The sequence below is a fragment of the Fundulus heteroclitus genome, unplaced genomic scaffold (genome assembly GCF_011125445.2).
Source record: "Fundulus heteroclitus isolate FHET01 unplaced genomic scaffold, MU-UCD_Fhet_4.1 scaffold_283, whole genome shotgun sequence".
Taxonomy (NCBI): domain Eukaryota; kingdom Metazoa; phylum Chordata; class Actinopteri; order Cyprinodontiformes; family Fundulidae; genus Fundulus; species Fundulus heteroclitus.
In genome coordinates this window covers 40,308-53,909 of record NW_023396693.1, presented here as the reverse complement: position 1 = coordinate 53,909, position 13,602 = coordinate 40,308, and the positions used below count along the sequence as shown (strand labels likewise).

At 40.1% G+C, this 13,602-nt stretch overlaps 1 protein-coding gene across 4 annotated transcripts in view; it reads left to right on the top strand.

Moving 5' to 3' along the window:
* Positions 1-13,010, top strand: part of acacb (acetyl-CoA carboxylase beta) — a 48,129-nt gene extending 35,119 nt beyond the window's left edge. For 2 of the 4 annotated variants that reach the window (XM_012863431.3, XM_012863429.3), the window contains 21 exons: positions 1,273-1,314; positions 1,417-1,632; positions 1,761-1,916; positions 4,858-5,061; positions 5,172-5,327; positions 5,409-5,531; positions 5,629-5,898; positions 5,989-6,086; positions 7,391-7,511; positions 7,591-7,701; positions 8,130-8,273; positions 8,357-8,477; positions 8,560-8,656; positions 8,736-8,832; positions 8,920-9,055; positions 9,637-9,814; positions 9,910-10,022; positions 10,126-10,280; positions 10,362-10,532; positions 10,702-10,838; positions 12,268-13,010. In XM_012863431.3, coding sequence (XP_012718885.2) covers positions 1,273-1,314; positions 1,417-1,632; positions 1,761-1,916; positions 4,858-5,061; positions 5,172-5,327; positions 5,409-5,531; positions 5,629-5,898; positions 5,989-6,086; positions 7,391-7,511; positions 7,591-7,701; positions 8,130-8,273; positions 8,357-8,477; positions 8,560-8,656; positions 8,736-8,832; positions 8,920-9,055; positions 9,637-9,814; positions 9,910-10,022; positions 10,126-10,280; positions 10,362-10,532; positions 10,702-10,838; positions 12,268-12,400 — 2,979 coding nt within the window. In that variant the 3' untranslated portion in view covers positions 12,401-13,010. Of the gene's footprint in view, positions 1-1,272; positions 1,315-1,416; positions 1,633-1,760; positions 1,917-4,857; positions 5,062-5,171; positions 5,532-5,628; positions 5,899-5,988; positions 6,087-7,390; positions 7,512-7,590; positions 7,702-8,129; positions 8,274-8,356; positions 8,478-8,559; positions 8,657-8,735; positions 8,833-8,919; positions 9,056-9,636; positions 9,815-9,909; positions 10,023-10,125; positions 10,281-10,361; positions 10,533-10,701; positions 10,839-12,267 lie in introns of all 4 variants that reach the window. The other 2 variants (XM_021317012.2, XM_036130156.1) reach the window with 1 other exon arrangement.
* The last annotated feature ends 592 nt before the right edge of the window (positions 13,011-13,602 follow it).

Genomic DNA, 13,602 nt, shown 5'->3' with positions numbered 1-13,602 from the left:
TCATTACTGCATCTTGTTTTATTTAACCTGGAGGTCCTGGCTAAAATCAGTGGCGAGCATTTTATACATAAATATATAAAGCGGACAAAACACACAGGTAAAGATAAATGCGATAATCAACTATAAGACAAAACAAATAAAATAAGCAAGAAAAAAAGAAACCAAAAATAATGACTATCCCGTAAAACTAATTAAAAACATGTACTGTTTTGCTAAAGCTGTTTGCAAAAGTTTAATGGTGCTGCCTAATTAAGGAGTAATTGAGAGAAATTAATCTATTTTAATGTTCTAGAGATTATTCCCCGCGTAATTAACTAGAAAATTTGCAGTTATGGTTGATTTTGTAAACTAATTCTACACACAGGATACATATTTCAGTAGGGTGCAAATAAAACATGACAACTTGTCCATCAGTACGATAAAAAAATATGTTTCTTCAGAGATAATAATGACCAACTAGCCAACTCACAAAGTTTACAATGGTGAGCCATAGATTTTACACCTGTAACAATAATATGTTACGCTTTCATGTAAATACCATTATAATGTATTTGCAGAATGGTCCAAAACTAATAGAACTGCTCTGACCTACTTATTTCATAGCACCAAAACAAAATCAGTTTTAAACAAAATAAAAACAGTTATCAGATCATCAATAATAAAGGTTAAGTTACTTTAAAAAATAAATAAAAATAAATTACCCGCTCCAGTTGAGTGCGATCTAATGTAGTAATTGAAAAAGTTAGTAATTAATGAGAAGGAGAGCATAAAAAACATTAAGGTCATTTTGACGATGAGGACCAATTTTAACTTGACTAAATAAATTGAAAATGCTTAAACACAGAGTGAAGCGAATCTCTAGCTACTTCTGAGGATGATAATTCATATAATCGGATAAACAGATAAAACCATAGCTGGATCTAGACCTATCCCAAGATAAGTTTAATAACTAGAAAAAAGATCTGATCCCAGGGTTGAGCTAGAGGAATACCTTTTCCTCTTTCTCTTCTCCACAGTCACTAAAATAACTATTTTTAATCAGCTTAATTCTGAGGGAAATGTTCAATATGTAAGCGTTTTATTTTTCTTTTGTTAGTACAGTTGCTGCTAAATGGTTAACAGTTTCTAATATATTAATGTAATAATGTAAGAACAAGGAAATCTTTTAACAATTACAGTTGAGGAGCATCTTATTACATGTCTTTGCTTTTTAGGAATAGCTTTAATCTGGTTTTATCTAATTTTTATGTGTCTTCTGGTTGATTCAAACAGAGAGAATTTCCAAAGTTCTTCACATTCAGGGCTCGAGATGAGGTGGGCTTTCCTAATTTAACCGTGGTTCAAAGAAGCCAGCATGTCGCTGTCTAAATAGAGGATAATTACCCCCTTCTTTTCCATTTTGTCGCTTCTTTTCAGTTCCAGGAAGACCGAATTTACAGAAATCTTGAGCCAGCTCTAGCGTTCCAGCTGGAGCTGAACCGAATGAGGAACTTTGACCTGACAGCAGTTCCCTGCGCCAACAAGAAGATGCACCTGTATCTGGGAGCGGCCCGGGTCCAAGAGGGTGCTGAAGTAACGGACTACCGCTTCTTCATCCGGGCAATTATCCGCCACTCAGATCTCATTACGAAGGTAAGGGGAAAGTCCACTAAAAACATGGACTGCAATAGGATGCTTGTTTTTTTTTTTTTTAGGTAAAATAAATTAACATTTTGTTGGAACATGGTTGCATTTCACACGTTTTTCTTTTTTTTAATCAGGAAGCTTCATTTGAGTACCTTCAAAATGAAGGAGAGCGCCTCCTGCTGGAGGCCATGGATGAGTTGGAGGTTGCCTTCAGTAACACCAGCGTTCGCACAGACTGCAATCACATCTTCCTTAACTTTGTCCCCACTGTCATCATGGACCCTTCTAAAGTCAGTTTGCAGTAATTTCTTCTACAGTTAAGACTTTCTGTGATTTACTGAGGTTAGCAGAAACTGCAGTGGCTAGTTTTATGTCACCTGTGTGTAAATTACGCAAGACCTTGCAAAAGCAGAATACTCTAAAACTGTACACCTTTGTCTTGTTGCAACCAAAAACTTCAAGGTATTTTATTAGCACTTTATGTGACACACTATTATAAAGTAGAGCATAAATGCGTGGTAGACATAAACTGAGAGGTTTCTGAGGACTGTGGAGGACAATTTTAGTACAACCTTTCACCACGGTAACATCTGCAGGTTTTTTTGGGGTTAAGTCTACCAGCTTTGCAAATCTAGAGGCCTGGAATATTTGCCCATTCTTCTGAAAAATAAATCCAGCTCAGTCAGATTGCATAGAGAGCATCTGTAAACACTAATATTTAATCTTGCCACTGATTCCTAAACTTATTTTGGTTTGGACTTTGACTAGGCCATTCTAACATGCTCTGATCTAAACCATTCCAAGGCAGCTCTAGCTGCATGTTTATGGGTGTCGTCCTGAGAGATGATGAACCTCCTTCCCACCCCCCAAGTCTTTTTGGCCTGTTACATTTTTTTGTTTTTTGTTTTTTTGACTGCCTGGCATTCACCTCCCAAAGATGGGTAGAGTAAACAAAAATTATACATAGCACTATTTCAACATATTTTTGCTCAAGTAAGAGTAAAAAGTAGCCAACCAAGAAATTACTCAAGTAAGAGTGAAAAAGTTTTCTTTAGGAAGGCTACTCATGTACTGATTAACTACTCATAACATCTGATTTAATATTTAAAAGTGATGTAATCAGACAGACAAAAGTAAAAAAAATAAAAATATGTACAAAAAAATTACAAAATAAATCCATACAGGAAAAAACATGTTCTGTATTTTGTTTTCAACATTACACCAATGAAACCAATATGTTAAAGCAGTTAACGTACGTACAATATGTTAGAACAGTGCAAAGTACTTCCAATACCAATATCTACTGTTTACTGGATGATTACTTTACTTCCAAATGGCTCAAAGAGCTTAGCAGACAGAAAATAAGATTAAAACAAAGCTTGTGTACAAACAAGAAGTCTCACTTTAACATAAACTGTAGGTATGTGTCTCTCTGGTGCATTAGTGGTCTAAAAAAAAGTCTGTTCTTTATTCAGGGAAAGTAGTCAGTGGGTAGAGTAGCAAAAAAATTGACTCAACTTAGAATACCAATGCTTTTTAATAATATCACTCAAGTAAAAGTTAAAAAATGTACAGTGTAGTAAAACTACTCCTAAAAGTACATTTTGTTCAAAAAGATATTCAAGTAAATGTAACTGAGTAAATGTAAGTAGTTACTACCCACCTCGGTCAGCTCCATCTGTCTTCCCATTCTGACCATCCCCGCAGCATAATGCTATAACAACCATGTTTCATGGTGGGGATGGTGTGTTCGGGGTAATGGACGGTGTCATTTTTTCTATCCCCTGTGACATTATGCATGCAGGCAAAAAAGACAAATTTCGGTCCCATCTGATCAGAGCTCCTTCTACCTAGACCTGTGCAGTGCTTTGCTGAACTAATTGTTGGTTCTCTGCAGCTCCTCCAGAGTGTCCAAGGGCATCTTGGCAGCTTCTCTGATTAATGTTCTCCTTACCAGACCTTTTAGTACATAGTTACACCTTGGTACATTTGCAGCTGTGCTATTTCACCCATTTCCATCAGGTAGATGTTTCAGAAGCATCAAATCCAGAACTAATAAACTCAGAAACAGCCTCTTTCCAAGAGCTGTGAGGGCTGTCGCCCCCTGCTGAGGAGTCTGTGGTCTATTAAATGTTACAGTTACGCTACTGTTAATGCCTTTGCACACTCTTATTTGTCAGGAAATATCGAATTGCACATTTCTATAAATGAAGCATTAAGATTACTGCACAAAATTGCTTCATTACTTCAAATACATTGAAGGAGGGATTAATTCATGTAACATCACTGTGGTTCATATTGTTCACAAAGGGACTGATATCAGACCTTTTGGTCTCTGATACACACTTTCATGCTTTAAGGTTTAAAAAAAAAAAAACTTTAAATACTAAATGTGCTGTCTCTGTATGTCATGTTTGATCAAATACATACAGCTTTAACTGTCTGCCTCAAAGGAAATGTCATCATGGTAACACATGGTGACAATAAAAGATTCTGGAGTCTTTCTGTTTTCTGAAGAGAACTGAGCTCCATGAGATTTTCAGAGCTGTGGATGGCGCTTTACAACCTGGCAGTGGTTTAAACTTGTTCCTTGATCTTCATGTTGCTTTTTGTTCACTTATGTTCTCTAACAAACCCCTGAGATCTTCACATAACAGCTGGATTTCCTCTGAGATTAAGTTACACACAGCTGGACTCTTGTTTACCAATCATCTGACTTTTGAAGTTAGTTAACTGCGCTGAATTTTATTCATGGGGATCACAGTAAAAAGAAACAGAACATTATGGCAGGCTACAATTTTCTGAATTTTTTGTAATATATTTTTAATTCAATTCAATTCAATTCAATTTTATTTATATAGCGCCAATTCATGAAACATGTCATCTCAAGGCACTTCACAAAGTTAAATTCAATCATATTATACAGATTGGGTCAGATTATACAGATTGGTCATGCATCCTTTTTTTTTTTACTTTTCACAATTGTATGCTACTTGGTGTTGGTTTATAAGCACAATCCCATTCAAATCCACTGAACTTTAAGGTTGCATCATGACAAAATGTGGAAAATATCAAGGAATGCACTTCACATTGCAACACACTGCATATGTTTTCTGACTTTTCTTGTTCCCCATTATATGAAGGCATAATGATCTCATTTCATCGGTTTACTTGACGAATTCTCAGTTTTGTCCTTCCTGTTTGTCCTTGTCCTGATCTTTCGTCGGTCAGATCGAGGAGTCGGTGCGCTCCATGGTGATGCGCTACGGCAGTCGTCTTTGGAAGCTGCGGGTCCTGCAGGCCGAGCTAAAGATCAACATTCGCCTGACGCCGACCGGCTGCGCCGTTCCTATCCGCCTGTTTATCACTAATGAATCGGGCTACTATTTGGACATCAGTCTGTATAAAGAAGTCACCGACCCGAGCTCTCGACAGGTGAGGACAGTGGGCCGAACATTTCGTGAGTGTATTGGAGACCGTGTGTGCTTTTTGTTTGTGTGGCTTTGCACGTTAATAAATTCATCCCTTCAACTCTGCTTGTGCAGATCATGTTTCAGTCCTATGGAGACAAGCAGGGTCCGTTGCATGGTATGCTGATCAACACTCCCTATGTGACCAAAGACCTGCTGCAAGCCAAGCGCTTCCAAGCTCAGACTCTGGGCACCACCTACGTGTATGATGTCCCTGAGATGTTCAGACAGGTGCTGCTAACTCACTGGACTGCACTTAATATCTGCTATGACCTCCTGCTTTATTTCACTTTCCATAAATCATTATTTCAGGCGTTGTTCAAGGTGTGGGTTCCAGGAGACAAATGTCCCAAAGATGTGCTGATGTGCACCGAGCTCGTTCTGGACCCAGAAGGTCGACTTGTGCAGATGAACCGTCTGCCTGCTGATAATGATGTAGGACATTAAAAAAAAAAAACAACAACATAAAGATCAACTGCTGCACTCTTTCTGGTGATACAGCGCCAACATGCATGCTTACCTGTCTCCTCAGGTGGGAATGGTGGCCTTTAGGATGAAGATGAAGACCCCCGAGTACCCAGAGGGCAGAGACATCATTGTCATCTGTAACGACATCACTCACATGATCGGTTCGTTTGGTCCTCAGGAGGACGAGCTGTTTCTCAGGGCGTCCGAGCTGGCCCGGGCTGAGGGGATCCCCCGCATTTACATAGCAGCCAACAGCGGCGCTCGCATCGGGCTCGCCGAGGAGGTCAAACATATGTTCCAGGTGGCCTGGATAGACCCTGCCGATCCCTACAAGGTGACTACAGCGAAACGACTCATTTTATGACAGAAGAGGAGACGGTATGCGCAGTTAACATTTTCCAATGTCTTCTATTGCTTCCTGCAGGGTTTCAAATATCTTTACCTGACACCGCAGGACTACACCCGTATCAGCTCCGCCAACTCCGTTCACTGTCAGCATGTAGAGGAAGGAGGAGAGTCCAGGTATAATACACCTGCCCTGCCCTCCAATAAAATGGCAGCACCACCTTGTTAGATATAAAATATCACCCACTTTAGCATAGGGAGCGATGTTTTTCGTACCGTGTTTCAGCTTTCCCGTGCAATTAGGGTTCCTGCAAGGTTCGATAAAACTTATGGGAAATCATGTTTTTGGCCTTTAGTATTGTTTAAATTTGTAAGGTGTGGAAAGAATTAGTCTGAGGATGGAAAAACGTTGTGTGCACAGTCATTTCCAGGCCCCAGCAGGATCTGGAAATTGAAAGTAAGATTTATGAAAACATAAAAAAACATCTTGACTGTTTGGCTTTGTTAGCACAAAAAGCCAAACGGGGCATTTGCAACGCCAGGCCCTCCATCTCATTGGTTTATATTCATCTCTGGATTAGGACGTCCACATGTATACACCACAAACACAGTTAAAATAAAATCCCCACTATGGAAATAGTTTTGTTTTTGTCTTCTCTTAAAGGGAACATGGAAAAAAAAATATACACATAATTTTTTGCAAACTATCTGTGCTGGTGTGGACAGAGTAACTAAATAAAATAGTATGCAGAAACAACGCTACCTGTACCTGCTGTAGTAATCTGTTATGATGTGATTTTGATCAGTTACTAGCTAATCATTTTGAGAAACAACCTTTTTTATAGATAACAAGGAGAGTAGTTCTTATTTTTCACCCCAGTTTGATCAGGCTTTAAAAGTTTAAGACCTTCATATTTCATGATCAGGATATAATCTCATTGCTACTTCAGTATAACAAGGTCAAGCTGTCGTGAGCACAAGCAGAACAAACAGCCTCAAGAGCACACTGCAAAAAGGGAACTAAAAGTAAGTAAAATTTTCCTGAAATTAATATACGTTTCCTTGATTTGAGCAGGTAAATAAGACTATTTGCCAATGGAATAGGATTTTTGCACTTAAAATAGAAACAATTGATCTCCACCATCTTATTTCAAGTGCAGGATATCTAATCATCTTATTTTAGGCTTCAAAATACTCATTACATTGGCAAATAATCTTATTTACCTGCCCAAATCAAGGACAAATACACTAATTTCAAGAAAATTTTACTAACTTTTAGTTCCCTTTTTGCAGTGCAAATACATCTGTCTGTCTATTCATCTATTGATGGTTATATGTAGCTTTAAACAGGGTAAGGAAATACAGAAAATCTTAAAATGTGTTGTTATAATGGTCTTGGAAATTGAGAATTAAACATGTTTAGTCTGAAAAGGTTTGTAAATTGAAAACTGAGACAGGCTCTAAACCTTGTCTCCCTGTAGATACATCATCACTGACATCATTGGGAAAGACGAAGGTCTTGGTGTTGAGAACCTGCGAGGTTCCGGCACCATCGCTGGGGAATCTTCTCAGGCCTACGAAGAGATCGTCACCATCAGTATGGTGAGGACGGGTGTCTGATTCCTCCTGGAGGCGAGAAAGTGCCGAGGCGTCCTGACTTTCCTTCCTCATCTGCTCACAGGTGACGTGTCGCGCTATTGGAATCGGAGCCTATCTGGTCCGCTTGGGACAGCGAGTGATCCAGGTGGAGAACTCCCACATCATCCTGACCGGAGCTGGTGCTCTTAACAAGGTTTGTTCGTCTGGTTTCTCTTATTTTTCTAACTGCGTAACAGAAAATGTATTTTTTCTTTGTGTGTGTGGGTTTGTTGGCAGTAGTTTGATTTGTATCCATCTCAATTCTTTTTTGTTTTGCTTTTTGCAGCAGAAGATTTTTTTTATTATTCTGCAAAATGGCCAAATTGCAATGCATGGTGATAAATTGTAACACCATAATAAGTTTATGGACACAGTTATAATATCTGTTATAATGATATTGTTAAAGGGGAAACCGCAATATTTAGCTGTTTTTTTAATTATTAAGCAGGTACTTCAGTTGTGGTAAATTATCTTTTCTTGATTTTCATGGATTATTCAGGATATTTAACAACGTTTCCAAGACATGGTTTTATTTTCTTCCGTTAGCCGTGACTGTACATAAGTCCCTTTTTTTTTCTCCAGGTTCTGGGCAGAGAGGTTTACACCTCCAACAACCAGCTGGGAGGGATTCAGATCATGCACAACAACGGGGTCACGCACACAACGGTCCCCGACGACTTTGAGGGTGTCTTCACCATCCTGCAGTGGCTTTCGTACATGCCAAAGGTTCTGCCTGCAGAGTGTTTAGGCCTAAACACGGTTGTATTGGTTCAGGCCAATTTACTGACGTCTCTTTCACGTCCTCACAGAACAACCGCTCCCCTGTGCCTGTTATAGCAACTACAGACCCAGTAGACAGAGAGATAGAGTTTGTTCCCACAAAAGCCCCGTACGACCCGCGTTGGATGCTGGCTGGCAGGTCTCACCCCGGTGAGTACGACCTTTAAGCAGCGTGTATAACCTCTGTTGATAATCAGCCTAATAATTCATATGTTTGCATGCAAATTGTTAGTGTCAAGAGGCGTGTGGCAGAGTGGATTCTTTGACCACGGCTCTTTTATGGAGATCATGGGGTCCTGGGCTCAGACTGTGGTCGTGGGAAGAGCAAGGTAACCTGGCATAAGATGGTCCTTGTGTGGCAATTAAATGTGTCAATAAAATGAACGTATGTTTTCTACGACGGTTTAGGTTGGGAGGGATCCCTCTTGGTGTGATCGCTGTTGAAACGCGGACAGTTGAGCTCACCATCCCTGCAGATCCTGCAAACCTGGATTCAGAGTCTAAAGTAGGCCAATGCCTCTACGTGTTGTCCTGTTAACGAGCTACGTCGCTAAATAAGACTATGATTTTTATTTTGTTGTGATCTCATCAGGTTCTGCAGCAGGCTGGCCAGGTTTGGTTCCCTGATTCTGCTTTCAAAACAGCTCAGGCCGTTTGTGACTTTAACCGTGAACGTCTGCCTCTGATGGTGTTTGCCAACTGGAGGGGCTTCTCTGGGGGGATGAAAGGTGCGTATCTTTTCAACAAGCATCAAGTGCAGAATCTGTGTTTTTTTGGCTGCAGCATGTTTAGATTAAATTAAAGCTGTATGTATTTGATCAGACAGTTGCATTCAGTCTAACTGTGTGGATCATGAATGCCCTTTGAGAAACTGGGTTGTAGTTTTGCATTTAATTAATACTCTTTGGTGATCCTCTGTAGTTGTGTTTTAACTACTTAGTTATTTAAGTCCTTTAGAGAGTAATGTTTCCTGGAACTACAGGATGATTAGTCGAGAGATAGACGTAAAGATAAAAATTGCAATTATGTATAACGAAGATTACAGGTATTATTTATAGAGATTGTGTGCCGAATTGGACTGAGGAGTCACACGTGGGGAACGCTAACCTGTAGTCTATGTTTGTCCAAGCCTAAAGATGGCTACAGCAGTATAAACAGGGAGTGGTCAGCTTTGTTAAAGGCTTACATTTTTAATTTGTGAAACCTTTCTTGGTTAACTCCTCAGCTGAGGTTAACGCTTCTTCATCCTACACACATGCACTCTGCAAACATTCATGGTCGTGCCTCTACATAACCTTCTCTGTCCCAGATATGTACGACCAGGTGCTGAAGTTTGGGGCCTACATTGTGGACGCCTTGCACAGTTTTCGCCAGCCGGTGTTGGTGTACATCCCACCCCATGCCGAGTTGAGAGGAGGTTCCTGGGTGGTGATAGATCCCACCATCAACCTGCTGTGCATGGAGCTCTACGCTGACAGGGAGAGCAGGTAATGTTTTCTAAGTGCTGCTTTTAAACTATGCGACGGCTGTCTGTGATTCTAAGCATAGTCCTCACATTTGCGGTCGTGCTTCTTTGATTTAGAGGGGGCGTGCTGGAGGCGGAGGGCACGGTGGAGATTAAATTTCGGAGGAAGGACCTACTAAAGACTATGAGAAGACTCGATTCGGTCTACGCCAGTCTGGTTGAGCAGCTCTGTAAGGCCTTCTTCTGTTTCTGGTTACAAAAATGTTCACGTTTTATTTCAGAAGTGTAAGTGTTCAGACCTTCAAGGTTCAAGACCACCGTTTTTTACTCTAGCTTCGCTGGAGCTGTCGGACAAACAAATCAAGGAACTGGAGGAGAAGCTGAGAGCAAGGGAAGAATTCCTGTTACCCATCTACCACCAGGTGGCGGTGCAGTTTGTCGATCTGCATGACACGCCAGGCAGGATGCAGGAGAAAGGGGTCATCACTGTGAGTAATGTTATGAGTTATTAAAAGTCTAAAAAACAGGAAATTGAATAAAACTAATATAACCTTTTTTTTTTTTAACAGGATATTTTAGACTGGAAACAGGCCCGGACCTTCTTCTACTGGCGTCTGCGGCGGCTCCTGTTGGAACAGGTGGTCAAGTGTGAGATCATGGAGGCCAACAAGGATCTCAGTGATGGGCACATGCAGTCGATGCTGCGCAGGTGGTTCGTTGAAACGGAGGGGACAGTCAAGGTGTGTGAGTGCATCCAGAGCTGCTCACACAGACGGCAGATAAAACACAACTTATGGAGAAACATTGTTTTCATATCTCAGTGTTTCACACTCCTTTTTTTTTTTTTACTGATATAATTTGCCCATTGAAATTGAACTGAACTGATCTGCTGAGCATTTGCTTTTGCAGGCTTACCTTTGGGATAACAACCAAGCAGTGGTGGAGTGGCTTGAGAGGCATTTGTCCACAGAGGACGGCACCCGCTCAGTCATTCGAGAAAATATCAAGTACTTGAAAAAAGAAAACGTTTTAAAGCACATTCGTAGGTATGTAAACATTTTTTTTTTTAGGTTTGGTCACACAACCTCAAACTTTACTGTATTTAATTGGCATTGTATATGATGAGAACAAAGCAAAGTGTAATAGAGGGAAGCGACGGATGCCTTTCACAAATCTGAAATGTGTGTCATGCATAGATATTCAAGTCTCCTGAGTTAGTTCTTTATAGGACCACCTTTCCCTTAAATCACAGCTGTAAGTCTTTCTCTAACAGTATTTAGCTCAATACATCTGCACATTAACTCTGAACAGCACCCCTGTTCCTTCTGCAGAAAGCATGATGCTGCCACCCCTATGATTCATTGTGTGGATGGTGTGTTCAGGGTCATGGTTGTGCGAGTTTTGCAGTACATGTGGTGTTTGCATGCCAGCCTAAAAGGTCAATTCTGGTTTAATCTGAACACTGCGTTTCCTTCAGCGTTTTTGCTGTGTCCTCTACATGCCTTGTGGCAACCTGGAAGCAGGACCGTTTAATTTTAACAACAGCCTTCCACTGGCCGATCTTCCATAATTGTGAGACTGACGGAGAGCATAGCTGATAGCTGGATCTCTGCAGCTCCTCCAGAGTTACCATGGGACTCTTGGCTACTTCTCTGATTAATGATCTCCTTGTCCAACCTGTCACCTTTAGTTGAACAGCCATGTCTGTGTAGGTTTACACTGGTGCCATACTCTTCTTGTTTTCAGATTATTAACTATACAGTGCTCTATAAGATATTTATCAGATTATTAGATTTTTACTTGTATAAAATGTTATTTATATAAAATGTTATTTGTATAAAATTCTGAAAAAATGCTGAAAACCAGCATCACCATTATGTGCTTCATGTGTTTGCCTGTCACATAAAAGCCTAAATTAAAGGTGCATAGTGCAAGTTTTGAAATTAAATATTATTTACTGTCTTTCTCATACATGCCCTTGCAATACCCAACGTGTAAAATTAGTTTTTCCTCTATTTTCCGCAATTGCCTCTTTAAGCTGGATTAGTCTGTTCATGAGAGAGTGATTCGGGTCGTATTCTCTCACGTGGGTGTGTGACGTGCTACGTGCTTTCTTTCACCTGCCTACTTTGTTGAGTCTCCACAGTTAAAGATGCATTAGCTAATTAACATGAGCTAACTTCAATATTTAAAACTCTTTTCCCCTAGAAGACATTATGCCTCTAAACAAAAGACCGTTGCAGTCGCAGCAGCAGATGCTTTTCCTCTTCTACCATGCAAGTGCACAACAAAGATGTCATTTCAGCTTGTCACCAGAGGGGGCAGACTTCTCCAAAAACCCTGGAACTAACACTATGCCCCTTTAAATAAATTCAAATTTGTAGTTATAATGTGACAAAAGGTCCTGAAACTTTTTATTTTGACAACATTGAATTGTCTTTAATTTCCCTGCTGTTATTGTGTTTCTGTGTGCAGCTTGGTGCAGGCCAACCCTGACATAGCCATGGACTGCATCATCCACATGAGCCAGAACATTTCACCCTCCCAGAGGGCCACATTGTCACATCTGCTCGCGACGATGGACACCACCAGCACCGGCGCCGGTTAAGCTCTGGGACTTCATCGGGTCGCACCGTAAAAGAGAGCAAGAGCAAAAGCTCTATTGTAGTTTGTTGTACTGTCGAAGCGTGTCAGCACAAAGTCGCTTTAATGTTGAAAGGTCCAGGATGTAAAACGGATTGAGCATAAATAGGGATTTCAGCAGTGACTTTCTAATATTTGTTTTATACCAAAAAAGAAAACAGTGATAAAAAATGTGGGCTGTTGAACTGCCTTTTCATGCTTGTCATAAACCACATGTTAGTGCCTTGTACGTTTAAATGAACTATTTAGAAATTTCTCCTGGTCACTCCAGGAAGCCTTCCTCTCCACTCGACAGCCTGACATTGTAACGCACACCTCACTTTGCTGGATTAAGCACATCCGTGTTCAATGTTATGACTTTAAGTCACAGCAATTTTGCCTTATTGGATCGTGTGCAGTGTATTGGGGCTTTTTATAAAAAGCCCCCATTTATAATTTCTACATAAATTTATAACTGAAATGTTTGTCTTTAAATATCACGGGTAAAAAAAATAAGCTGAAATACCACTCTTGGTTTCCTTTAATAAAACCTCTGAAAAATAAAGTGTGTGCCGCAGCAATAGCAAAATCAATCAGATGCGACTTATTTTTGCACTGACTGAACAATCTCATCACTCATTGGTGTTCTGATCCAAAACAAACTTTGATAAGTATTTTTATGTTGAGTACAGGTCAGTCAGGCCAAACGTGACAAACCTTTGATAAAGTAAAGAACTATCAGCGCTCTCCAGGAGATGAATCTCATCATTGCAGAAACGTTCACACAATTTCTGACTGTAGGATAGAAGCCGATTAAAGCAAATCCCTTTCAATCATCCATGTTTGTGCAACTACAACACATCGCCAAGATGAGGATGAACTCTCGCATGGTTGGTACAAATTTCCCGCAGCACATTGTTTTTCTTAGTACCGACTTACTGGACAGAAACCAAAAGTGCAAAAGTACAAAATACCAAAGGAACTATATGTCCTGCACCTATTGAGTCCAGCATGTTAACACTAGTGTGTGTTTTTATCCTTACTGTGTTTTATTTATCTGCTCTAGAGTTGCATCTCAGTAAATTAAAAGTGAATTTCTTTCCCTGATTGAAAAAAGTGTAACTCTTATATAAAATAGATTTTTTGCACTCAAAACACTTTTTGCTGTTGATTTTTTTTTATGATTAC